The following is a 27,108-nucleotide window of genomic DNA, read 5'->3' as shown; positions in this document are numbered from 1 at the left end:
AACACTTTGTTGTATTATTGCTCAATCAGTCAACAATTTATCTTGGCTTTGCATAAAAATCTAGACTTTGGTTGCCAACATTTCTAACTGACGACACATTTTACTTTGCACCCACGACATTGCAAGACACATGTTTGATTTTAATAATAATAATAATAATAATAATAATAATAATAATAATAATAATAATAATAATAATAATAATAGAACCTGCGCTTTCTACACTGCACATCATTCACGTATGAGCATGAATCTCCGTGTCATTTTTCACAACATCTGTACATGTTCCTTTATAGACACAAGTGAAAGACGTATTTTCAATATCTCACACCATTTGCAAGATTGAGCCTACTTCCAGTTGGGGTCTCTAATTCATTTATGATTAGTGTTTTCTTTCTTCTTGCATTCAGAATGTAATAAGCAAATACATTACATACATAATTAACTATATTAATGTCAGTGATATATGATGTTCATTAGGCAAAACAGTCCAAACAATAAAGATTCATCTTAGTCAGACGAAATGGTTATCCTTTGATTTTCATTATAATTTGGCCATGAAACAAACGCCTGAGAGATATACAACTCCTGTATACAACTATGTTGTGTTGGAATGTATAACTCGTAGGATATGATATTTAACTTTTAGTTTTTAACACTTCCAATATACTGCTAAAAAATGTAATAAGGAAATAACGGCCACGTTTTTTTTAATATTCAATTAGAACTAGACCATCTACACAAAATTTGGAATCGACCAGCGAAAACGGAACGTTTCTAGCACTTGTGGTTTTCGAGATTTGATTGTCAAAAGGATCGGAGACATACATATAAACTTTTCTTTGGAGACAAACTTATAAACCTAGTATTTTATTATATAGATAAAATAAAATAAATTCTAAGACTACAAGACTATAAGACTACAAGTATAAAATAGTGATTATGTTGTACTGGGCATTGTTACTGCCACTGGAGGCGTTGACTGGTACAATCTGTCTTAAAATTGATTTTAATTAATTATTAAATCCTTCATGATTTTTAAATTCTAAAATTTCGCAATACTCTCTACATGAACGCGATATATCTGTTGGAAACCACTGAGCTAGGATATTTTATATTTCACCATCGAAGAACTCGATAAACAAAGCTTTTGGCGTACAGTAGCTTTTGTGTAATGGAGGTTAGGCACACGATAGCTCAGTGCAATAAAAATATGTAAGATAACACTTTATCAAAAGAATTTATCAGGAAGATATAAACTAACGCAATACTGAACTGACATTACCTGCAACATTTAATCAACAGTGGATCATTCCTAACGATTCCCTTCCATTATATGATAGTGTATTAAAGAGTATTTAGCAATATTCGATGTGGGGGTTACCAATGGACCAACTCCTCCAGGCCCGGCGCTTCTGATCATGTTTAGAAGTAGCATGGTGGCGCTCGGCGATTTTTACCAGAACTCTGGTCCCGTGGGATCTTTATTGGCACTAGGCCCCGCGCGTATCTAAAGCAGTCTCTGCTCGTAATACAACCTAATTTTCATAAAACTTGGCTCATGTTTTCGTAGATGCTTAAGAAATTACTTACATTGGCCCCCATCTGGTAAATTATACAATAATAAGATTCGAAGCACTGTGATTCACGGTAGAGCGCTCACCTCTGGTGCGAAGTGTTCATTGTTCGATCTCAAGACATGCTTGTTTGTGATCTACAACATCGTGTTCGTGGGCTCATTCGAGGTCTTCCGTTTCCTTCCACATTTCCATTCCATCAATTCTCTTTTTATCATTCACTAATCATCTGTTTTCTTTAGCTTAAAGGGTACAACAGTTGGACTTAAATTACATATTTATTTTCATTTCATATAAATAATCAGAATGACAATTATCTTTGCGTACACCAAAAGCATAAATAGGTTTGTAATATAAACGAAGTTCCGGCGGAGCTGGACTAAGCCAATGTTGAATGGATTTGCTTGCTAGACAATAGTGTTCAATACTATTTGATTCTGCAGCAATAAACTTTGTGGTTTCTTTAGTTGAAAATTGACTAATAAATATCAGGTAGAACGTAAAGCTCATAAAATCACAAAAGGCACATAACTGCATTTAAAACAAATTGAAAAGAGGATGTGAGTGACGTCATGCTGACGCAATATTTTTTTTCGCTTCGGTCAAGGGAAGTTACGTATAATAGGAAAATATTGTATAGGTTCTAGGTCAAATTGTTTTTTCTCTGTCTACAAAGGTCTTGAAAGGCTAAGTAATAACCTAGAAAATCAGTTGTCAGATGCAGTAAAGAAGAGAAAGCAAGGTGTCAAACGAACAAATGAAAGTGAAGAATCATGTTGTCTTCTAAAGAGGCAGTTTCAACACATTATCTACTTTTATGTTTGAATTTTACTTTAAATTACGTCATGCAGTCTTGTTAAACAGGTTTTATTTTTTTCTAACAAAATGACAATACTGATCTTCTGGTTGCATCTTAAATGAACGTGCAGTAGGATTTAGGATTTAACTTCATTATATGTGACAACTTACAACTTAATGTCTGACTTTATCATACATTCCCTCTGATCTAGTGAGGACAGTGGCATTAGCCGAATGTTTAAGGGCATTTGGCTCTGGACCACAAGGCACAATCCATCGCGGGTTAGAATTCTACTGGAGGGCATGAGTGTCCTTAAGTCTTCTCGAAACTTCTGTCCTTGTTGTAGTGGATTAAGAAGAATATTGAATATGATAGAAGATCATGGAGATACGTATCCAGGTTGAGTTGATCAAAAGACAGAAGTTGCTGGATAAGTTCCGTATTATTATGATTTGGATTTCACTTTAAATTGTAGGACCACGTCTCATTTAGCCTAGGTGCGGAAACGGGACTGTAAACTGTACCCAATCCATTACCATTGCAATAATAATTTTCACCTTAGTCTTTTAGCTCCAAATTCGGGGGCTAAATTTTATAAATATAAGAAACTTAAATGAGTAGTGCAACCAAAGATTTGGAGTTCCAATATTTGTATTACAAAGATTCTTTCTGCGTTTGGTGTGATGGCTCAGTGGTAAAGCTCTCACCTCTAGCGCGTTAGGTTCCTCGGTGGATCTCAGCTCCAGCCAGGTGGGCTTTGTGGTGGACAAACACTATATGCTAGGTTTTCTAGAGATTCTTATGTTTCCTTCCACTTTCGTCATTTCACCATATCATGCATCTAATCATTACCGTCTCCTTTAGCCTTGCTTCGTAATTGTGGAACTTTAAATTAAAAATAAACAAATAGGACAAAACATGGAGAACATGCCTACGTAATACACACGAATTTACCTTGTGATTCTCATTCCGCTCAGAAATTTACAGTTATATGCTTCTCGTACATACAATAGATTGACGCCTCTCACACAATACTAAATTATAAGTGGAAAGTAATACCTTAAATATATGTGCATAGAAGTGAAGAATGTTATTCTCCCCATATTCAGTTCGTTTACTAAGAAATTTGTTTAGCGTTTAGTTATATGTTAATCTAAACATTATTATTTAGTAGAGATTACGTCATGAAGACCTCACATACTTACGTAGCAGGAAAATTGTAGAAATACAATTCATTTAAATTGATTTTGCTAATATACTCAATTTAGATTTAATTTACTATACTACATTATTACTGAATTTCTATAAATTGAATAATTTTTCATGTCATAGAAAAAGTTTCAATCTACTTTAATCAGTTTGATTTACAGCGATTAAACTAATTTATCGAAATCAAACATAATATGGAATTATTTTCTTTCCTTAATCTCATATTTAGTGGGGGTTGGCATGTTTACATGTAGCTGCTTCTGGCGAGGAAAACAGAAGGTGTAGGATTACGAACTATTTCAAAGATGTGAGAGTGTGTTTCAAAGATGTCCGTATAAGTTAAAGAAAACGTGATTTTTTTTTTTTTTTTTTTTTTTTTTTTTTTTTTTTACAAATATCCAGCCATCTATTGATTAAATGACGATATAAATTTCAAAACAAAGTTCCAGCGATTATTTGGATGGTTAATTACGTACCAAATAGTTATTTATTGCTTTGATATCAATACCTAAATATCCTGTTGGAAGACAAGTGCAAATATATTTTATACTATTGGACGAAACCCGTAGTAGAATCATCTGATTGTCAAATTTACAGATGCACACTCATGTCCAAAATTATTGTTGCATGTTGGATGTTGTTGTAGGAATATAATTTGATGAATTCGCCCGGTATTTTTTATAATGTTAGAATTTGAACAATCGGCAGACATGTATGTGGCAAATTTAATGTCAAAAGAGCAGTAAATAAGAACAATAAAACTTTCTTGTCAATTTAGCAACATTTTGTTTTACTCATTATAATTTTCGTATTTATACTTCTTTTCCTATGAAATTTTCACAAATATACATTTCCCGATTATACACATAGTATCAGTATTAAAAGTGCCCTGGAAAATCATTATCAATTTATATACTTACAAGAAGATAGTTATAGATATGCGACAATCATTTTGGGGATGAGTGTGCCTAATAATTAGTGTGATTTTTGAAGCAAAATACCAATTAAAAATACAATACTTCACTTTTAGTCACAATTCTACAGATAATCAGCTTCCTATCGGTAATATATCATTTGTGCCTCTAAACGGAAGCTCTGCAAACTAATGAACATTAAAGGTTGTAGTTGGTCCTAGTTTTGTTTGCAGTACAAAAGTCGCTAGATTTGTAAGTAAGTCGTCAAATCGTCATTAAAAAATCACCAAAAGATTCGCTAACCGGAAAAAATTTTTTTTATCGCTATCCTGGAAGTGGAATCCCCTAGATTTAGCGACTTTTCTCCCAAATTGGCAACACTGACAACGAACAAGGAGCAGAACGCTGCTCTTTTCCTGTCACAACTTATATTTTGCACATGACACGTAGGAGAATCGTAGCAAACGCCCGATTCCAATGCCTTAGCAATGTTACCAATACAACACCTTGCCTTCCACATTTAATTACGATAAAAGAAAACCAGGCCGGACAGTTGCGAGCCGGATACTCGGAGTCTACTGTATACACTGACTTTGTTGTTGAAGTGGCTTATAATTACTTTATTTATGTATGAATATTTATTTAAGCGACGAAAGTCAATGAATGACTTCTATGTAGTAAATAATATATAAATAATTGCAATGTGAAAGTAAATACATTGACTATTTCTTGAATGGCTGAGTCAGGGTTTATTTCAGTGCGTTTAATGTTCATATTTTACTTCTATTGTAAATAAGTTAATCTATATTATATATATATAAATGAAAATGACTACGTTTGTGACTTAATAACTCTGGAACCGCCCTACCGATCTCCATCAAATTTTATACATAGATAAGGTTCGGGCCTGGGATGGATTCTATCATTTCACTTTGACGGTACAGCATAAGGGAGGGGAAGAAGGGAAATATATAAAAAAATATCAAAAATGACCGATATTAGTATTGCTGGGTCGCTGAGACGAAGAGTGACATTTCCGATGCCGTTTACATCCAAATTCACCCATTTATGTCCAAAATGAAACGTATTCTCCCGTACGAAGAACAGGTATTCTGCTAGTCTAAAATAAAAATTATTCCCGCAGAATTAAAACTATTATCAACTGCATGGGATTGCTAGCCCTCCATGTAAACTTTAAAAAATCACTTTTTTGCATTAAATTGACAACAAACTATATCAGCTTTATGCAGAGTTGTTTTGACGTATCATTAGCGTCATACTAAAAGACGTAACTACTGCGGGAAACATATGTTAGTCAAACTCTTTAGCATGGCACTAATCACGCGTCAGAACGACTCTGCATAAGGCCCTATATTCTTAACGCCATAGAAATTAGTTTCTGTCAATTTTCTCGAAAACTATACATGAGAATTCACCTTAAAGCATATCATTTTAATAGATATATGTCTTATCTTCGGGCAAGGTCATAGTTACACAAAAGTTAAAGTTTAATTGTTGATCATCATTTTGACCTGTACCTCATTAACCATACTGTATACTGTGGTCTTGTTAGTCATAATGAAATGCTTTATTAGTGTATGTTTCGGGATCAGTTGCTGCGTGCAATAACACAAAAAAGTGCAAAAACTCATTATAACTGCTGTGCCGATTATCCCAAATTTTACTTTGCGTTGACGCAAACCGTTACGGAATGTGTTCGCAGATTATGGAATACATCATACATCAAAGAGGGTAGTTAGCCTACTAGTTTAGCCAAGGATGTTATAAAATAGAGGATCTGATTATACAACAAAATCGTCAAGCCACACGTCACAGTTTTCGCCACCCCCCCTCCGTCCGCTTAGCCCAATAAGATCGCAATGTTTCGAGCCGACATTCATTGCTGAGAAGATAGATAGTAGCCAATCAGACGTGCCGATGTTCGGTGCTTTTTTTTTTTTTTTTTTGGCTTCATTGAGTTAACAGGATGAAGATACATATCGCACACCAGGTAGAAGACTTTACAAGTCAAAATTACACATTCGTGAGAACAAGACATTTAAAGCTTGTTATTCTATCAAAATTGCTCCCTGGAATACTGGTATTTCTGCCATAAAAGGCTTAATTTGTTTAATTACGTTTATGCGAAAATACCACCAGGTAGAGCTCGTTTCTTTATATATATATATATATATATATATATATATATATATTCTCTTTTGTGCGATGATAACTCAAAATTTCCATTTTTTAAGTTGTAACACTCTTCCACCAGCTATGCGATATGGGCAGATCCTCTATTTTATAACATCCTTGAGTTTATCATTGTGTTTAGATGTATTTACTTTACTTCGGGGAGTGTTTCATATCTCAACCAATGCGGAAAACATTGGTATGATTTTCCGACATAGTGGCGAGCCTATTCTTCAACAAATGATCCATCCATTTTTCGTATTGGGCAAAATTGTAATTGAAAAATAGTAACATGAGCAGAAGAAAATTAAGAAGAGACTATGCAAGCCTTGTATATTAACTAATCCTAATGGTTGCAGGACAAATCATTATTAAATTGCTGAAGATAAATATGTATTTTTTTAAATTTAATGTATTGTAATTAATTTATCACACTACATGACAAAAATATACTTTTCTTTTATTAAACCAAAACATTTATTCATTTATGCTTCAGTACATAACAATATGAGAAGTTCTTGTAATACTTATGAATCAACATTTACTTTCATTATAAAATAAAATAATGGTCTACAAAAGGATAAAAAAAAACATAAAATATAGAAGTACACAAAGAATGCAAACAATAACGCACAATCTATTTCTAGAAAATATTAACTAATAAACAAGGGCGCCAATCCTGGGGGGCCGGGGAGGCTCGGACCCCCAAAGCACATGTGAGCCCCTATTCTATTTCTGAATATACAATATTTAGCATAATTTGAATGCAATTGGTCTTTAAATCTTCATATATATACCTTCTGCATCTAAATGGGCCCCCAAATTTACAGAGAAATCGGCGCCCTTGCTAATAAATGCATTCCTTCTTTAAAAATGTGATAGTTATTGTTCTGTAGATTATATTATTCTTCTCTTCAATTTCTTCTTTTGTTTATTTTCCAAGTAAAGTAGATCCTTTCTTCAGTTCTAACCAACTTAACAAATAAGTTGCGTCCTTGCAAACACTTTTTCTAATATATAACAGATCGTGAAAGAAAAATAATAATTTTCAAAACCACATCATTTTACAATAGTATCTGGTATGAAAAATTTGGAATCACAAGCAAATAGAAATATACTGACTGAACTTGTTAAGGAGAAATGCTCCATTAGTTAGATACCATTGAATCTTATTACCTAAATTACTCTATTTTCGAAGTATTAGCCAAAACATGAAAGAACAGTTAACGTTCTAGCCTAGGTGTCAGGAGGAGTCTGGTTTCAGTTCTTCGGCCAGCTGTCCTATCTAAGATTTGTTCTAATGTTTCATCAATTACACAAGATGATTACCAGGATGGGACTTATAATAAATAAGAGCTTCTTTCCATCCTCTGTTATTAATGTATTCGTTATATAATTGATTTTTGATTTATGGTTATTTTGATCTTATATAACACATGAAATAAATGCTTCATATGAGAATTATTATTTCTCCCATTAGTTCAACAATACTATGAAACATAATAGAGATATGTAGAATACCCATATTACATATATCATGTACTATCTACCCATATTTACTTGTATTGCAGTAATAATATATTGATATTGAGAGATTTGTGAAGCACGGAATGTTAAATTCGAATTCCTTCAACAAGATTCTATTCCTCTTTCGTAGGTAAAAAATAAGATAAAATAAAATAAAAATAAAATATTACAAAATTGCCACGATATATCCGTAAGAGAACAAACATTGCTCTTAGGAACGTAATAATCTAATCTTGTGATAACCCCCTTCTCTCCCTTTTCCTATGTAGGTACCAACGTTACTATAATCACTAAATAAAATGTCAATCTGTGGTTTTAGAAAATAGAAAATTTAAGTTGAAAGTCATATAAATGTATGTTACATAATACATAATTAAAGAAAGCTAAGTTTAATTTTTTAAAAGACATTTTCAGTATAATATGACTTTGCAAATATAACTCTTTCTTTAAAACTTACTAGAGATTAACATTCAAATCAAAACGTAAACATATTTTCCATCTTTTTTTATTACAGACTCATACAAAATATATCAATATTTACAAAAGTAAGTGTATTTATTATTTTCATGTTTGTTTTCGATTATTTATCAATGTTTGAATTATTAATATGAGATTAAGTAGCTTTCAAAATCGTGAATATATTTACAATATGTTATCAAATGAAGTTTTAAGTAAAACGAGTGCAGTGTTCATTCATTTCCTGTTACGTTTCCTAAATCCATGTCCATTTCTTTTCCCCTATGCGTCCATTTCGCTCTTACTATCTGGAAAGAAAATACATAAAAAATTAGCAGAACAGTCAGTAGGAGATCTGTTGTATTTTACTAGACATGTGTTTATTCTAACCCTAATATATGTTATACAGGGTGTTTCGAAACAACACTGACAACGTTTGGGAGGTGATTCCTGACACCAAAATGAGACAAAGACCGTGTCCAAAAGATACAAGTGCACATTTGAAGTACGCTTATTTCGTTGTTTATGTAGCTTAATTGAGATAATTATACTATCGGTAAGGCAGCTATTTCCACGTAAATGACAAATTTTAATGGCGTATGAATTAAAATATTAAGCTCTAGCATAGAATAATGAATACCTAAATTATTCATTTCTCTATAGCTGCAGCTGCAAATGTTAATTCGTAGGTAAGTAGGCCTAATTTTGTAGTTTTGATTCTAAACAAATTCCTTTCAAAGCTACCATGATTCCTTGCACTTGTCAGAGACTAATATGCCAATTATCGCATATTTCGCATTCTCGACAGCTGCCCAAAAGTGAAATACAGATCAAAAATTTCTTTCCACAAATTTATCAAAGATTTCATAAATTCCTCTTGGTAAGTCTTTACTTTGGCCATTTCATTCATTCTTTTCGATTCTTCTATTCGGTGATTTGATCTTACGGTTCCGGAGTTTGAGAACTTGCCTGTTAGCCCATATATATAGATTAGTAGCTAGGTTGGTTCCTTTCTGTACCAAAGTTTAATATTTAATTTGCATAATATTGCCGAGCGAGTGAAGGCGGATTAAGTGCCTCGCAGGGCACGTTGTTTTCTGTCTTCGTTACGAATCAATTCATTGAGTGAAATGGCAAAAATAAAGACTTGCCTTCCTCTCAATTCATATAATCCCATTATTGTGCCCATTATGAAACGATCATGAACAAATAATTCCTTCTGTATAGCCTAGTTGAACAATGAGAGCCATTACATAACATAAATACTTTATTTTTTTCATAAGACTGTCTCTTAATTTTTTGTAAAATTCTTATCATATTAGCAATAGTTATTATTATTTTTTTGTGGTTATACTTGGACGAGGGGATTTGCTTTCTTACTGAGTAAACATTTTCGCAGTGGAAAGCATGTAGGAGAGACAGATGGTGTATAACAAGAGAGATGTAGGGCGCCGAAAGCGTAGTGAAGTGCAAGTAAATGTTGAAATACATATAATGTACAGAACTCCATTTAAGCGGGCTTATAAGATAGTAATCTTCCATTTATTGTTATTTTTACCATATTACTTTAATTAGGGCTATTCACCTTGGGTGTATGTGATCCTTATAAATTGGTATTTCATAGTGGCATAATAGTTTTTTTCCTGTAAATTTTTGTCCTCATGTTGTTCAACTCCACCACTTCTTTCCTTGTCATCCTTACAAATGTTAACTTTTGATGTAGATTAAGAACAAAGAGACAATATTTCGAAGATTTACCGGTAAAATCTATAGATTTACAAAGAAAGAGTAATATCTAAGGAACTTCATTACTAGCGCAATATAGTAGAAATAGTTCAATCCGTATACCTGTAACTGAAGCAATGCATACTGGGACAACTACGACAGCTATAGTGTCATTTATGTGTAATCTACAGTATAGGAAGCATTTATACTCAATATGAACTCTCTCCCAAAGTAGTTTTGAGGCATATTATTGTACTTTTGCGCTCTCCTCCCCTCAGTACCTTCAGTGTTCTCATACTCTTGGAAGTTGAATACTTACGCGTGCAATTAAGTTCCTAAGCTACTTCGCAACAGTGTCGTCAGCGCCCTAATCACCAGTGCTACTGTTCTTCCGGGGATCAATAAATAGAACGTTGCCAATAGTTTAGTGGCTTTTCTGCTGTTACGGGTTCATTGTGTGCATAAGGCAACACACACACACACACACACACACACACATTTATATATATATATATATATATATATATATATATATATATATATATATATATATATATATATATATATATATATATATATATATATGTATATACGTATTGCATTTACGCTCTGCTCTTGTTAATCTGTGCGTGAAAGATCCGAAATGACAGATATTTGCAGGTACGGCAAAGCTAAAGCTGTTGACAAACATGCAAGAAACTCTTATGTCATTTTATGGTTACCCCATGTTGTCAATCTGAACGATATATTTATCTTTAATATAACTGGAAAGTCATTCATCTAAAAGGAAAGAAAGAATTATTTTTTCTAGTACGCGAAATTCTCCCTTCTTTTGTTGTCAATGTTCCATGTTCCACCACGATGAGGCGTTGGAATAAAGTGCGGATCAAAAGCTAATTTGACGAAGTGTACACTATTTAGTGTGCACTCCATTTGTAGACTTCGAGTGTGCATCCTCGAAGTGTACACTATGCACTTTTGGACACGGCCAAAAAGTATAGATCATCCTGTGTGCAAAAATGCTTTTCTTCGAAGTTATAGGGTGCCGAAAACATGAAAAAGATTGAGTTTAATGGTCCATAGCTCCAACACTATGGGACCTAATGTAGTCAGGTCAAGATTTTACTTAGGAACTAGTATGTGAGCTATCAAAAATACATGCTTCAGAATCCTAAGGTACTCGCGCAACAATTTTTATGGAGGAAGTTTGGATACGGACGTATAATTTCAAGTACTCACCAACTACCTCTATGAAAATGGTTGCGGAAGTACCATAGGATTCTGAAACATGTATTTTTGGATAGGGCACATATTAGTTCCTAAGTGAAGTCTTGACCCGACTACGGTAGATCCCATATTTTCGGAGCTATGGACCTTTAAAGTTCATTTTTCGTATTTATTTTTCATTTCTTTTAATGTTCATATTTTATTTATTTATTTTGCATACTTCAAATGAAATTTAATAATATTAATAATAAGAGGAGCAGGAAATGAAAGTACAAAGTAGAAACTGGATCCAAGTCGACAATAATAGAAGTCAATTGGTTAGTTAATAATAATAATAATAATAATAATAATAATAATAATAATAATAATAATAATAATAATAATAATAATAATAATAATAATAATAATAATAACGGATTAAACAATAATTCCTTGTCAAATTAATACCAAATATTTTTAGGCTGAAAATAGACACATCGTCAAAAATACTACAAATATTTGTGAAACTTTAAAATTTATGCTTGAACATTGTGAAGATTGTGAAATAACGATGAAAAAAAGACTGAAAGTGTTTGCAACGTGAGGCAAGAAGGACAATAGAGAAATAGAATGGGTGGAACAAATGTTCAGTGACAATAATGTCATTAAAAAATTCGGAAAGATTCTTTAAAAAAAAAAGGGGAAAAGAACTGTTAGAACAATATCACAAGTTTCTTGTTGAAATTTTGATAGAAGATAGATCTATAGTAAAAGGTAAATGAGGAAAGGGAATAAGATTGTAGATAAACGATATCATTAGTGAAAACGCGGTGCATGAAGTTTTTCAGTTTGTCCACTTGACTTACCTGTTATGTTAGAGTACTCATGATGATAATCCAACTAAATCTACATTTCATCTTTAAGATATTGAAATGTTGCTACACACTTTCATGGGGTATTTAACATCCAGGCTTGTGCTAAAATTTGACTTAAAAGAGAGGCTAGACCTCTAATTTTTCCTTGTTATGACAAAATTAAATCGAGCGCTGGTTCAAAATGTGATAATGTGTTTAGTGTCCTCAAGATTCAGTTTGAAATTTTGTCTATCTTTTATATTCATCCTCTGATATTGCTGTTAGATATAAGTCTAATATAGTCTACTTCTGACTGGATGCTCTGTAGCAGTCATAATTAGACGATCCCGGGTTCGAATTCCGTGGCTACTCATTCTGACTTTAGATTATGTAGTGGTTCTTCTTCAATCATACCAGTCCAATATTGGAGTTGTTATATACTCTGAACCACTTCTTTCCAAACATTCTTCCACGTACCATATTTAAATGTTCATAACATAAAATGGATTCATAGTTGCATATAGAACATGTTAATAAATAGGCTAAGCAATACTAACAGTGTTGCCCACTAGATGAGAGAGGGTTTCTCATGACGAAAGACGAGACGAGAGAGAGCTCTTGCAATAGAAACAAATATACCTTTTGTGACGACGCAACCCCAAATCTCGTTTCATAGCTACACTAAATACTAACGGAACACCCTAAAACTGTTTTAGATATAAGTTAACATAGTCATTTAATATGCAAGCAGGATCATGGTATGAAAGGTATCCATATTTGTTTGAATTGTACTAGAAATGGCGGAAGAAATGTGGTTCATATTAATCCAAGTTTGTGAGCTTAATTATCAAAGATTTGAGAAAACTACTAGAAAATTTCTAATTTGAATTATCAGTCGAATGTTCATCATCAAGAGAAAACGGCTGAGTTGTTTGAAATGAACTTTGAACATACTTAACATTGTTTTTGAGTTGATTTTTTATTATGCTACTTTCATTAAAATTCGTATCCTAAGGGGACTTCAAAATGCATGACAAAAATACAATATTTCACAAGGTACTCATGTCAGGAAGATCAAACTTAATATGTGAATTTTTATTAAAAACAAATGAGCACATACTTCGGCGTTTTAAAAATTCTACTTTTAGGGAATAAGAGATCAATTCCTAACATATTCATAAAATAGAAGATTAAAGGAGCATTTGGACTTTTTAAAATAAAATTTTAAACATTGATAACACCTGCGTCGACCTGAGCTTTTATCATTTCACTTTGATTTAAATTTACATTTTACGGGAAAAGTAACGGGATTTTTAAATTATTCGCAAAGAATAATGGTTGCACCGCTTGAAATGCATTTTTAAAAATAGCACTTTGATCAGGCTAATTTTTCTTTGTTTCATTTTGACTCAAATAGGCATCATAAGGAGGTATGGGAATTCAAATATTTTTCGTGAACCTATTTTGCCAGTTCTAAGAACAGGCATTTCAGCTAGTTTTAAATAATAATAATAATGTACTTACTCATAGTTTATCGTAGGTATCAACCTTGGAATCCATTTACGCAGAGAGCCAGAGTACACGCTTTCCCACTGGGTGTACAGAAACATGTATTACATTGCTCTCTCCAAGATCCTCTTCGAGTGCATCGGTTGGAATGTTGCCTGTTTATTTGTCTTTTCTCTCGATGGTTCAAACAGGCTCTCAGGGTGCAGGCTTTCTTCCCGTTGCCCAAGCAGAAACAGGTATTACAGTCTTCTTGCCATGTTGTGTTTGGTGTACAGGTGGAATCTCCAAGTGCAGGACCTGTAATGTTTCATACACTTAAATTAGGTTTACTTTTATTGTCATATCTTTGATAATTTGAATTGATATTTGACCTCTGAGCATTCAATAAGTGCAAGTTTATTGAATCTCTCTAAATTTAAAAGAAAAATGTAGAAGAAATTTTGGTACTGCCGGGTCTGTGTTATAAATTGAATGTTCAAACATACTCACGTGGGCAAAACCAAAATCTTACATTGTCAGGCTTTCGAAAGCGCATATAATTAGTAATGACCTTTTTCTTCACAAGATTGTTGTAATTGTCTACCTCATTAACTTACAAAATGTCCTCACTGATCCTACTTGTATCAAGGCCATCATCTCGGAAAAACGGCGGACAAAGAGGCACCTTCATTCGGTTTTCGGCTAATTTCTCAAAAACCGCTAAATTTAGAAAGTGAGCGGGATCAATCTGAGAGAAAGCAGACCATTTTGTATTAAATACAGTCCTGAGATTTTTTTCCCAAGACCCCCACCATTCTTCCGAAATGATCGTTGCTTTCCGAATAATTGTATTTACAATATCTGGAAAATGTCACTTTTATTGGAATGTTGAAGTGATTTTAGAATTAATGGTCACTACTTGTCTGCCCGAATGATATTTTCATTATGAAAGGTGAATTTTATGATATTTCTTGTTTCTCAACGATCGGAAAAATGTTCTTCCCCCGCTTTTTGTCGAAGTACATCTAATATTAAAGCTATGTTTTTTGTTTCGTCATTTTCTTTCTTTTTAAATAAAAACACAAATACTATTTATTTCGTTCTTCAAAACGTTTGTATGGTCCTATCGTTAATTCCGGAGTAGCTTCCAAAGGGATCCAAGGAATCATGACCCCTATCCAAATAATGATTGGAAATAAATACATGGTTCAATAGCCCGGAAATGTCAGCAAAGTGGCATAGTAATAATAATTACACCCGAATTAATATAGGTATGATAAATTTAGTGTTCTGGATTTAAGTTACGTATACATAAGTTCATGCTTACTTAAGAATACATAAGATCATCTATTCTTCACTAGAAAATGTATTGAGAACAGCACTAACTTATACCCCCACCTTCCTAAAAAAAAAAAAAAAAAAAAAACTCCTCTTCTTTATAACTACAGGTCTATACGAGCCGTGGATCTACAACTTGATGTAAGATCCTAATCACAGGTAGGGAAGGTTGATCATGGAAGGTACCAGCGAATATGGCACGTAGCCTTTCTAAATTTCCCTTAAAGTGGAGTCATTTCTCAAAGTGGGATTTGGCCACCATGAAGTATAATTGCATACAGCAAGGAAACAAATGAGAAAGAACGCGTTTTCTGTTTACGTTGGTATTATATAAAAGTAAGTTTTGCTATTGACATTCAGAACTGTTTTTCTTGTTGCACATGGATATGGCAAGCAAATGCCACAATAAATTTAAGATGTCTATCTACTGTTTCTACATTTAGATAACTTTTATTTTATTATGCATTGCTTTTGTAATATTAACTTTTATTTATGCATAGGACAACAGTTGCAGGCCTACCAAGAGTCATAAGCCTTGATGAACCAAGGGACAATACTTTGCGTGTAATAATAAGTAGTTGTAATAGTATTATGAATATTTCTACTATTGAAGCCAAGATTCCTAGTTTCATATTAATCCCATGTTCATTTAAAAAGTAATCTAATAAAACACAATATTATTTGTTTCTATACGCATACTTCATACCGTGTTTCTTCTTACTGAACAGTTGTTTTAAAAAGTTAAAATTCTAATTCTAATGAGAAAGAGAAAACAGTGTATGATTTCCATATAGTGCTTTTTATCGTTTATCATTTGGTGGTCCAGAGGTTCGGTAGTGGTAGAGTGTGGTAAGTGCGGTTCCTGGTTCGATCCCCGGACATCGTATCTGCAAGTTTTCTCAGGGTACTCCCGTTTCCTCCCACAATATCATTCCACCGAATCTTTCATCATCATTCAGTTGGCTCAATCATCCATCTTCCTTAATCTAAAGGGTCTCGTGGGACATTAAACTGAAAGATTCGATTTCAACGTTTATTTTATAAGAAATAAATTAATAATTGAAGATAGTGTTATCATGAAATTTAATATTGTCTCTAGGTACAACAATCTCTTCTTTTGGTAAATATCCCGTGTGTACCAAAGGGCGAAATGACTTGCTCAAAAAGCGAAAAAAAAAAAAAACTCAGGAATTCATCTAGTTGGCGCAATACCCTTGTAACTTTTACAGGATGAAACTGAAATATCATGGAAATATCAAATTACGAATATATTTTTCTTTAGTCTCGCATTAATAAACTCACTTCTGTAAAGCAAAATATAAAAAGTGTCCCTGGGATGAGTCATTTCACCTACTTCCACCGGGGATATAAATAGGACCCAAACCCTATCCATTTATCCACAAAAGAGAGAACGTAAAAAGATAATTTTCTTACCTAAACACACTGGCCATCTTAGATACAGTTAGTGACATATTTAAGGAGGGCTTCCGGGCTTAAGCCCTTCTCCCCGAAACTTTCTTTACTATATTAAAGTTAATGAAATATCTTGCAAAATTTTCACATTTCCAGGAGTAAAATTAACAAAGTCTGACCCCGAAATAAAATCGTATATGCGCCACTGGATGCAGTACACTTACGCGAACAAACTACGCAAGCACAAGTTGCTCTCTTTGAAATTCACAAGCAAATGGTCAGTTGGAGTAGACAAAACTTTCTTCTTTCTCTATCATTATATTTACCATGTCAAAATAAGTCCTCATACAAACTTTTAGAACTCGACTGTCGTTGGTTTGGTAGGAAAATGTATTAAAAACTTCTACTCTTTATCTAAGATTTTCCTCTTGTGGAAAAATCTATGTACTTTTACTTAAACGGAAATACCTCATCAGAAGATAATCTTCATTCATACAGTTTCTAACTGGACATACATACAGTCTATACCTCGTTGTAATTTCAGTTTAGTGGTCTTTCTTTTTTAATAAATTAGTTTTGTTTGAGTACTCCGAAAATCCGTGAAACAACGGAGGGAATTTTAAAAATATTTTCTGACGAAAATGCTGCTTTCCTGATTTTATTCTGGAAGTTTTCTCTGTATTTTCCCCGTTATCGGGAGTATTCAAACTAAACTTATACCTCAAGAAAGGCCACTTAAACGTAATTCAAATGAGTTATAACTAGTATTTTTAATTTAATTTGTGCTTTAGTTTAAATGAAATGAAGTGAAACTTTTAGTTTAACATTCCACGGATATGCTTTTTACCCAAAGAAAGACGGATGATTAATAAAAGTAAAGAACTTCGTACTCTTCCACCTGGAATCGAACTCCGGACCACATGCACACGTGCTCTAGCCACTACACCAGCAGGGAGACTTAATGCTGAAGTTATATGCGTCTAAATAAAACTCTACGATTTTCCCAGAAGAACAAAATCTCATAAAGGGCAGAAATTAGATTCTGAACACAACATGAGAAGAAAAACTTAAGATTTTTCTGCCCCATCGAACGTTTGTCACCAAGGTATAGACTTCTAATTACCACAAACGCTCACTTGAATGCACGCCTCCAATCTACCCCACTTGACACACTACTGGTACCAGAGTTGCCAATCTCACACAACAAAATTATCAATTTCCGTCTTTAAAATTATTGTATATTTCAAAAAACATCGTACATTCGTTGTGCATGTGATAAATATAGAAACAAATATAATACTACTAATAATATATAACATATAACAGTAATACATAATAAACTTATCTAGTAATTTCAGTTTCGAACTCCAAATCGGCGTCACTGTCCTAAACATTATTCAATCCTTATTAATACTATTCTGAACATCAATAATATTTTCACTCCCTCGTAAACGTAATTGAATTTCAAGAATGGATGCAGGATTGCCATTTTCCAATTCTCAAATCATTATTTATTTATTTTAGTGGGAAGGACTGTTAAAAACCTCCGTGTGTGTATGTGTGTGGGGGGGTGGGTGTTATAATTATTTAATGCACGTCTACAATTTATTGCACGTTTAAAAACTGCAAAAAAAAGTGTGCATTTTAAAATCATCATATATTCACCTTCTATTGCAAGGGCATTATCGAATATAGCATTAAGGCTTAAATTATCGATGGTTACCATAAATAAACTATTGTACGGCTAGCAAGCCTGACTGGTACAGACAACCACCTAACATATCACTAAGAAAAGTGAGACTCTGCACACGCATACTCAGTGTTACCACCTTAAGCATCTTACACGTTGTAAACTTTAGGTTTTCCATTATTTGTGTTAATCATACATAATATTCTGCAGGGTAGAAAATTTAGCTGTTTAGAAACGACTGAGGCATATAAACACACAACCGATCGTTTCGTTGGTGATGGGTATGGTATTTAAACACATCTTAACTGAGAGGACAGGTGTGGTTTATAAAAGATCTGTTTGCGTTTATTTTGTCAAATTAAGTCAGTTACTACCAAGTAGTAGGTTTGGATGGCTTCTAAGGCGTGCATTTTCTCGTCTCTTAACATAGACTGATAAATGTCTCTAAAGGTTAAAACACACTTAAATATACCAAAAACTATATATATATATATATATATATATATATATATATATATATATATATATATATATATATATATATATATATAGTTTTTGGTATATTTAAGTGTGTTTTAACCTTTAGAAAACGAAATTTCGTTCTGAAATTGACTTCTATACGACAGTTTGAAATACTAAACTAAATTATAGGTAAGGTAAATATTAGGGATGCCCAAAATTTTCTAAATTCCGGATTTTTTCCGCATTCCAATTTTTTTCCAAAAGTAAAGTTAAAATTCCGGATTGCGGAAAGTAAAAATTTCGGAATTGGCCATCCCTACCAAATATACTATATATAAATATACTAAATACTGTATATTTTATTTTATATATTAGATGCAAAATTATTATTTTGTTTATTTATTTATTGTATGTTTATATGTTTAAAGCTTTGAAGCTTTGTGCAAGAAGTAAATAAATTTGAGATTCTTACCAGCAGATCTTTCTTGCCTAAGAAGGGGAGGAACTCTTATACAGGCTCTTCGTGTACAAGCCGCACGACCATTAGATCCACAGAAGCAGGTATTACAATCATTCCTCCAGCTTTGGCCAGGTATACATCTGCCTAAATATTAAAGGCAAAAATAAAATTATTTGGAGCATCTAACTTAAAAAAGAAAACACGAAGATATGGAACTAAGTTAAAAGGAAACGAAGGAGATGAATAGAATTGAAGTAGGGTACATAAGATGACAGGTTTGTCCGAAGGTTACATAGACATTTCGCTGAGGGGAGGAGGAGGGAATTACCGTATAATTTGTGTTTTCTTGAATTAGCTAATGTAAGGCTATTTTCAATTATAATCTTCTCTAGCCTGCAGTTCTTGATCACTATACGTTAGACTAAATATTGCGTTGGATTTCAGTTGAAATCTCTTAATAACGGACACGGCCAGGACATAATTATTTGTTCTTAAATGAAAGGTCTCTTTTTCAAAGAGATTACACATATTTAGATCACTCACAGCTCATATGATAATAATGTATCTTCTACAGTAAATACATTAGTTATAAACAGTGGTGTATTTAAGATTTTGTTTCGGGGGAGGTCTATGCACAACACGCGTAAGCAGGGGAACGAAATTGCCCACTTGAGTTTGAGAACTAAATATACGTATATTAATCGATTGTCTACTAATATACTGGAAAAAACGCGAAACTCACATGTCGGTGGAGAGGATCTTAACCCCTCTTCCAGACAAATCTAAAATGACGCTCCTGCAAACAAACACACGTTGAATATTTGTAATTTCATTTCAACTTAACTGACTCCATTTTAGAAAAAAAATGAAATATTTAGCATTATCTGTCTACGTTTTTACCTGAAACAAAATGTTGAGACAAATTGAAGCTGAAATATATTGATTGCAGTTTTAATGGCGAGAATTGCAGATTGATGAATCTTATGTGATACGATACCCAAAAAAAAAAAAAAAAAAAAAAAAAAAAAAAAAAAAAAAAAAATCTAACCTTTCATTCATAGCAGAAAAAGGAAACGTCATCTTGGCCTACCTAATTTCCCAGGCTACTGATTCTCCCTTTTCTTGATTTAATTTATTTCAAACATTTACCTTTCTTTATAACTACACTATGTAAATATTCATTTGCTACAATAACTAAAGTCCCATTATGTTGATATCCGTGCAAGTTGGTGTGGAACACCAGTTTCGCTTATCAGCTCCTCTTAGTTTTGGTCTTATTAACGACGGCCGACTTGAATCATAACTAACAATGGTCGAAAGTATGATAGGAGAAACGAAAAAAGTGACAATTAAAAAAACGCAGTTCTTACATGGAATGAAATTGGGCAAATAGAGTACTATTTCTGAACAAAAAGCATAAGAAAATGTAAAGTCAATGAAATCCTTACCAATGGTAAGAAGATTTATTGTTGTAGGTGGAATGCGAAAAACTAACAAATTTATTTTAGAAGGGGGAGGGCTTGAACTCGTTAGCCTCTTAAATACGTCACCGGTTGTAAATGTCAACATGTATGGAAGTGCTGTACTCATAGTTCTGATTACTAAGGATATGAAGAGGAAAATCAAGTTTATAAAAGAAACAAGGTAACAATATCCACTGAGGGCGAAGGAGTTACAAGAGGATCAGAAAAAGAACACGAACATTGATTATGGATTTTGAGAATGAGGGCGTGATTATTACTGGAGTAGCAAGGAGAGTGAAGATGGGGGAATTATGTAAGGATAAAGGGGAGGGAGGGAGGGATGAGGTTGAGGGTGCGTGGCCCTCACATTGCCTGTCATTTGTAATTAGGAAAAGTCCATCTGTGATTTGTATTAATGAATTAAAGTCTGGAGCTAGAAGTACGAAATTTAACTACTTGAGCATAGCTTTAAATTTGAAACAAGGAAGAGAAATACTATGTAAACTATTAATAAAGGAAGAAGTAGAAAATTGCTCTGGTCGTTACGATTTTCCTTGGTTACGATTTTCCTTAAACATTTCAGGCAATAGCTGAAATAATTTCTTCTATTAGAATCTTCACGTAAGTTTCAGTAGAAGAGTGGCTTCACGGAAATGGCCACTTAGTATCAGGTGGATTGGTTTAAGTTAATCAACAATAAACATTAACTCAATTAAAGATTTGAAATGTGGGATCCGTAATAAAGCACTTATCTCAAGACTGCAAGTTCACTAGGCGTATTTCGTGTCCCGGAAGCCTTATTGTATCCAATCTTATAACTAACTAACTAACTCTATGGCCTATGGAACCCGGAGGTTCAATGCCGCGTTCACAAAAGCTTTCCACTGACTTCTATCTTTAGCCAACTGGATACAGTTTCTACTTTGTACTCCCATCTCTGCGAGATCAATCTTAACATTGTCCTCTCATCTGCGCCTAGGTCTTCCTAATGGTCGTTTTCCGATTGATCTTCCAGTTAAGACTTTGAAAACGTTCCTACTTTCTTCCATCCTAGCTACATTACCTGCCCACCTGAGCCTCCTAGGCTTGATGACCCTAACAAACTTACAACACACCCCAATATTTCTCAAATCCTTTGAATTATGCTTTATTAGCTTAAGGGTATAATCATAATACATTAAACAGTACTTCCTCATATTCTATCAGCTTAATTACCGAGTGTGTTTAAGTGTATAGTTAACGTTCTGTCTCGAATTCAGGAGTTCCTGGGTTCGAACTCAGCAGCAAGCCATCCTGACTAGGATAATCAATTTTTTCTTTATTCCTGTCACTATAATACTGGGAGAATACCTTGACAAACGAGTATTGTCCGAGCCCACTCTCATGTTCTAATGTTAAAGGATTCCTACATAAAATTGTTTCAATAGCAATATCTTGAGCTTTGTTCATAAATAAATAAATATTAAGTTGTCCTCTAAATCTTATTGGGATGCAGTACAGCAGTGAAAAAATCGGATGCAAAAAGTTATTTTGCTTTGACATTTAGGAAGAAAAATATAAATTTTCAGCTAGTCAATATTGCTTACCTGCTTGTCTCTTATCTCGAGAATTCTGTTCCTCCAGCTCTCTGAGGGCCGGTGGGCAGGCACGCCTTGTGCATGCTTTCAGTCCAGTTGTGGAACACCAACAAGTATTGCAGTCTTCCTTCCAGCGATTACCTGGAGTGCATTCATTGTCTGCAAGAAACATAGTAGTTTAAACTAATGTAGACGATTATATTATTATTATTATTATTATTATTATTATTATTATTATTATTATTATCTAATCTATGGACACTCATATAATAAATGTATAGTTTTTCATTGAAATGCGGACCTAAAGATTAACATGGGATCCAAACCACATGAGCTTCCACCGAAAATCAAACTAGTATCTTATGTAGGGAACTCAACTACAAAAACTATGCTCCAACATTTTCCTTCTTTAAAGTTTATAAATGCATTTGATACGTATTAAGGTTTATATATAGGCCTAGACGTCCCATGTCTGACCCTCTAAAGAAAATGGCAGAAGTAATTCCTATCCGAACCAAAAAGCATGCCAGAGCTCCCTCCCTCATGTTTCTAAGGTTAGTATATGTGTCTACTTCACGAGAAACCTTATTTTGAAGGAAAAAATGAAATGAAATGAAATCTTAAAGTTTTACATACCACGATTATGCCAGCTAGGCTAAAGAAGACGGAGATGATGAGAAAGAATGCAATGGAGGAATCGAGAAAGTTGGAAGAAACGTGTTCGCCACAAAGCTCACTTGGCGCGAGCTGGGATCGAACTAAGTACCCCATGTACCACCGCGACCCCAAACGTAATTTTGATTTCAGGTGGAAGCTCATATGATCGGGAACTCATTTAAACAATAGCTTTACGTCCCCCCACAGACTAAATGTTGCAAGGGGCAGAGAACTCCAATCCAACTTTAAAAGAAAATGGATCGTTAATGACATAATAATAACAAAAATTAAAATTATTTGTTACTAACTGATTACCACATTAAAATTATCCTAAGTGTCACAATTAAGGACTGAAACTCTTTCAACCTCTTGCCTTGCTTATTGCTGCCACCTCAGGACACGTAATCATGCGTTCTCATAGCTTCCAAGTATTGTCTCTAATTTCTTCCACATTATAATTACAATGGATTCTGTAGCAAAGCACTTATCTTAATATTATAAATATAACATTGTAACATAAATCATAACTACTGCTTCATAATTTTGATCTACCAAGAATTGAATAAAAGAACATTTCATCTTTATCTATCAACTACTTGGAATTAAACGCTAAGTATTTAATATTCCATAGTTGTTCAATTACTTATTTGTGATTTATTAATTCGAAAAGGGAACTACTGATGTTAGATCTATTAAGCAAGAGAATATTTGATGGTTTGGTTCGAAACACTAAAATTTACAACTTACAACTTCACAAGTTTGATTAGTTTGAATAAACTTCTATAGAGAGGAAGGATAAATTTAACTAATGTAAATGAAAAATGTTTACAAAGAGTTGTAACAAGAACCGTAGCTAGGGGGTGGTCAGGATGAACTGAATCTCCTTCGGACCACCTTCAAGTCTCCCTAAAACTTTCAGTTGTTTGTTCATAAGTATGTATGAATATAAAGTGAACTCAAATTACCTCCTATCTAAAAATTACCCCCCCCCCCGGTCTAGTGTTCTGGTTACAGGCCCGGTTGTAACATGTAAGAGATTATGGTATCTGTATTATATTAAATTGAATTTGAAAGCCATTCAGGAAATATATTAATACTAGTCACGATTTGATTCAAAGATTCAAAATGTCATATATATATATATATATATATATATATATATATATATATATATATATATATATATATATATATATATATATATATATATATATATATAATACAATTCCTGCGAGTTGTTGCTAACTACTCTTGCTCTGTTTCATTGTCAATTGTAAAATACCGTACTCAAGCAAATATTTATACCTGTATAAATAAATAGAGTATAAACAAGTAGCTATGCGTAAGAAATCAAAGAATAGGAGCACATATTTTACCTTCTTGCAAGGAAGGACCAACCGCAACAAACAGGATCACTGCTAAGGAAAGGCACACAATCTTCATGGTGATGTTTATGTTCTGCAAAAGGAAGAAGAAAATTAGTTTGTTTCAAAATTTGTGTAACATGCAATGAACAGAGTTCATTATTGAAATTATCATTGTCTATCTATCTATATGAAGAATGCTGTCACTGGTAGAACGTTTATATTTCCTTTAAATACATTCTTTTAATCAAGTATATTGACTTTCACAATTCGGTGCTCAAGAAAATACAGAATACAGAACATGAAAATACAGTGCTATTGTTCTGTGCTGGCTTTATACTAATAAAGTTCCGTTTATTCATGCATTGAGTGTGATTATCCCGCATTTTTGAGTCTCTCTCTTGAATGACACTTACTTGTTAGACAAAATGCCTATATACATCTTCCTTCATGCTTCTGATGCCCATTTACTATAACCATATTGTACTTGACTTTATAGAAGGAACCTTAAAATATATATATATATATTTTTTTTTTTTGAAAATAATAATATTAAGAATTGCCTCATATCGGGTACAGTTCAGTTCAAGATAAGTTGACCACCCATCCCTCTTTAGAAAGTTCTTTACTCTTATCGATAAACAGAAATTAATTAAACAAATCTCAAATTCCTTGAGTGGTGTAAGTACTGTGTTTAAAAACAGAGGCGGCTAGTGAGGGAACTCACATTGGTTAAAAAAGAAAGGTGAAAAGGTGAAAAAACAAATTGTTGACTTACAGAGATTGCAAACAAAGAAAAACTATAAGACTACTAAAATGAATTCATAAGGGATTTAGCCAGTGGCAGATCTAAAAGGTAAAAACTGGGGGATCAACCAGAACCCAGATTATGATAAGTATATCATGAGTTCACTATGAACTTTCAGAAATATATAAATAATAGCTTCCTTATTTTTGCCTGCCAAAAAATTGGGGGTCTAGGGTCCCCGGGCCCGGGCTATATCTGCCACTGGATGTAGCAAGTTCAACTGGATTACACATAGAACTCAACTGTCATTATTTCTAGGTTTCCTATTCCATAATCTATTGTTTATTAGCCCTTCCCGCTGGGAGTGAGTAGCGCGCGCCTTTGAAGCAACTAGTTCCGGGTTCGGATCACGACAAAAAAAAACATTAAAATTTGAATATATAACAGCAGTTCAGGTTTAATCTTGAACTGTAGATCCATGTTTCGTATAGTATCGGTGTTGAAAAGTGACGCTAAACTTTAATAAACTATAATTTATAATTAGTAATTCTCTAGTAACTAGCTATTGTGTCGATAATGTTCTGTAGCCCCACCGAGCATTGAACTCTGGACCTTGAATACTGAAGGCACGCGTACTCGTTGTTTCGTTAAATTCGAGAGCACTACAATATTCTTAAGAATTTTCTGCGATAATAAAAGCAAAATAATTACGATTCTGAGAAACAAAAAAAATGTAGGTTTTTGCCCTAGGACCACCCATCAGATTGCATAAATGTTACAACATGGTTGTTGTTGAGTTGATTTTGAGTTTAACGTCCCTTTCAGCAGCGAGGCTATATGAGATGGAATCTACTGATTAACGTGGAATCCGAACCACATGAGCTCCCGGGGAATCGAACGCAGGTCTCCCAAACGAAAGGCGCGTACGCTAACCGCTTAGTACAGCACGGTAGCGTGGGTCGCCTACGCACCACCGCGCCACCCAAGATAAAGATATATATGAGTTATGTTTGGCTTACGACGTCCCTGGCTTAAAACTAATCGGACTTAAATTCAATTAAGTGATATTAAATGTGTTAAAATTGTTGAATACTATCCGAATCTTATTACATATCCTCGAACACAAATTGTATAATAAACAAACATAGAACTATGTTTGTTTGGAACACAGCCTTGTTACGTGGTATTTGGATATGCTTACCTCGATGCAAACGGCGGAAGAAGCTGAGGAACCACTGATGCTCTCAAGATGCTATGATGCTGTTATAAAGTCTAGTCGTTGTTAATGCATATACACGAGCAGTAAATGTGGTTTTGTGGTTTTCCCGCTGGCCTGATTAAATAATACCCCTCGAGTCAACATGGATTTCATACGCCTTTCTTCTCCTTTTTATTTCTTTGCATCCCTACTTTTTTTTCTTTTTAATCAGTTTCCGGAACGTCACTATGAAAACATTTTTGACCTTGTATCAGCTTCCTTAGTTGGAATCTTTCGTAACGTTTCTTTATTTCATTTCACTTGTCTCGCGAAGAAAACAGGATTGTGGTTATCATTGAATCATCTGTCACCAAACCTTTTACGTAAACAAGTCACCCACCGTCCTTTTGCTTTCTATAGAAACATGATTCGTGATTCACCAAAAACCCAATCTTAAACTTTAGAGGAAATTATCAGCCAATCATCGATCAATCCCTTTTCCTTCTGCTTCCTTGACAATCTTTTGAATAGAAGGCATAATTAAAAAGCTGGCAATATCCCAACACGTCAGTGGAGTTCCCCGTGTTTAACACTTTGAACCATCTAATAGATGTGTTTCAAGGGTTGTTGAGTTTATTAATAGCAATTTGCATCTGTTTACGTTTTGTTGACGGAAGGTTGGAACAGCGCCAAGCAATAAATTGTTTGTTTTATTATTTTGTGACTTGTAATGTTCTCATATGAAAATTATATGCTCATAAGATTCATCTTGCTTTGACGTAAAGTTTTG

The 27,108-nt window shown here is 33.6% G+C and overlaps 1 protein-coding gene across 1 annotated transcript in view; it reads right to left on the bottom strand.

The window, feature by feature from the left end:
* The window catches only part of LOC145661581 (uncharacterized), a 79,167-nt gene extending 52,674 nt beyond the window's left edge, over positions 1-26,493 (bottom strand). Inside the window, exons 1-6 of the mRNA XM_081726899.1 lie at positions 26,322-26,493; positions 24,385-24,466; positions 22,361-22,510; positions 19,324-19,455; positions 14,007-14,266; positions 8,927-8,983 (exon numbers count right to left, since the gene is read on the bottom strand). Of these exons, the coding sequence (XP_081583025.1) occupies positions 8,927-8,983; positions 14,007-14,266; positions 19,324-19,455; positions 22,361-22,510; positions 24,385-24,451 (666 nt within the window). The 5' untranslated portion in view covers positions 24,452-24,466; positions 26,322-26,493. The remainder of the gene's footprint in view (positions 1-8,926; positions 8,984-14,006; positions 14,267-19,323; positions 19,456-22,360; positions 22,511-24,384; positions 24,467-26,321) is intronic.
* Between the last annotated feature and the right edge of the window lie 615 nt (positions 26,494-27,108).

The sequence above is a fragment of the Thermobia domestica genome, chromosome 10, assembly GCF_964235325.1.
Source record: "Thermobia domestica chromosome 10, izTheDome1.hap1.1, whole genome shotgun sequence".
NCBI classification, from domain to species: Eukaryota; Metazoa; Arthropoda; class Insecta; order Zygentoma; family Lepismatidae; genus Thermobia; species Thermobia domestica.
This window is presented reverse-complemented; position numbering and strand designations above follow the sequence as displayed.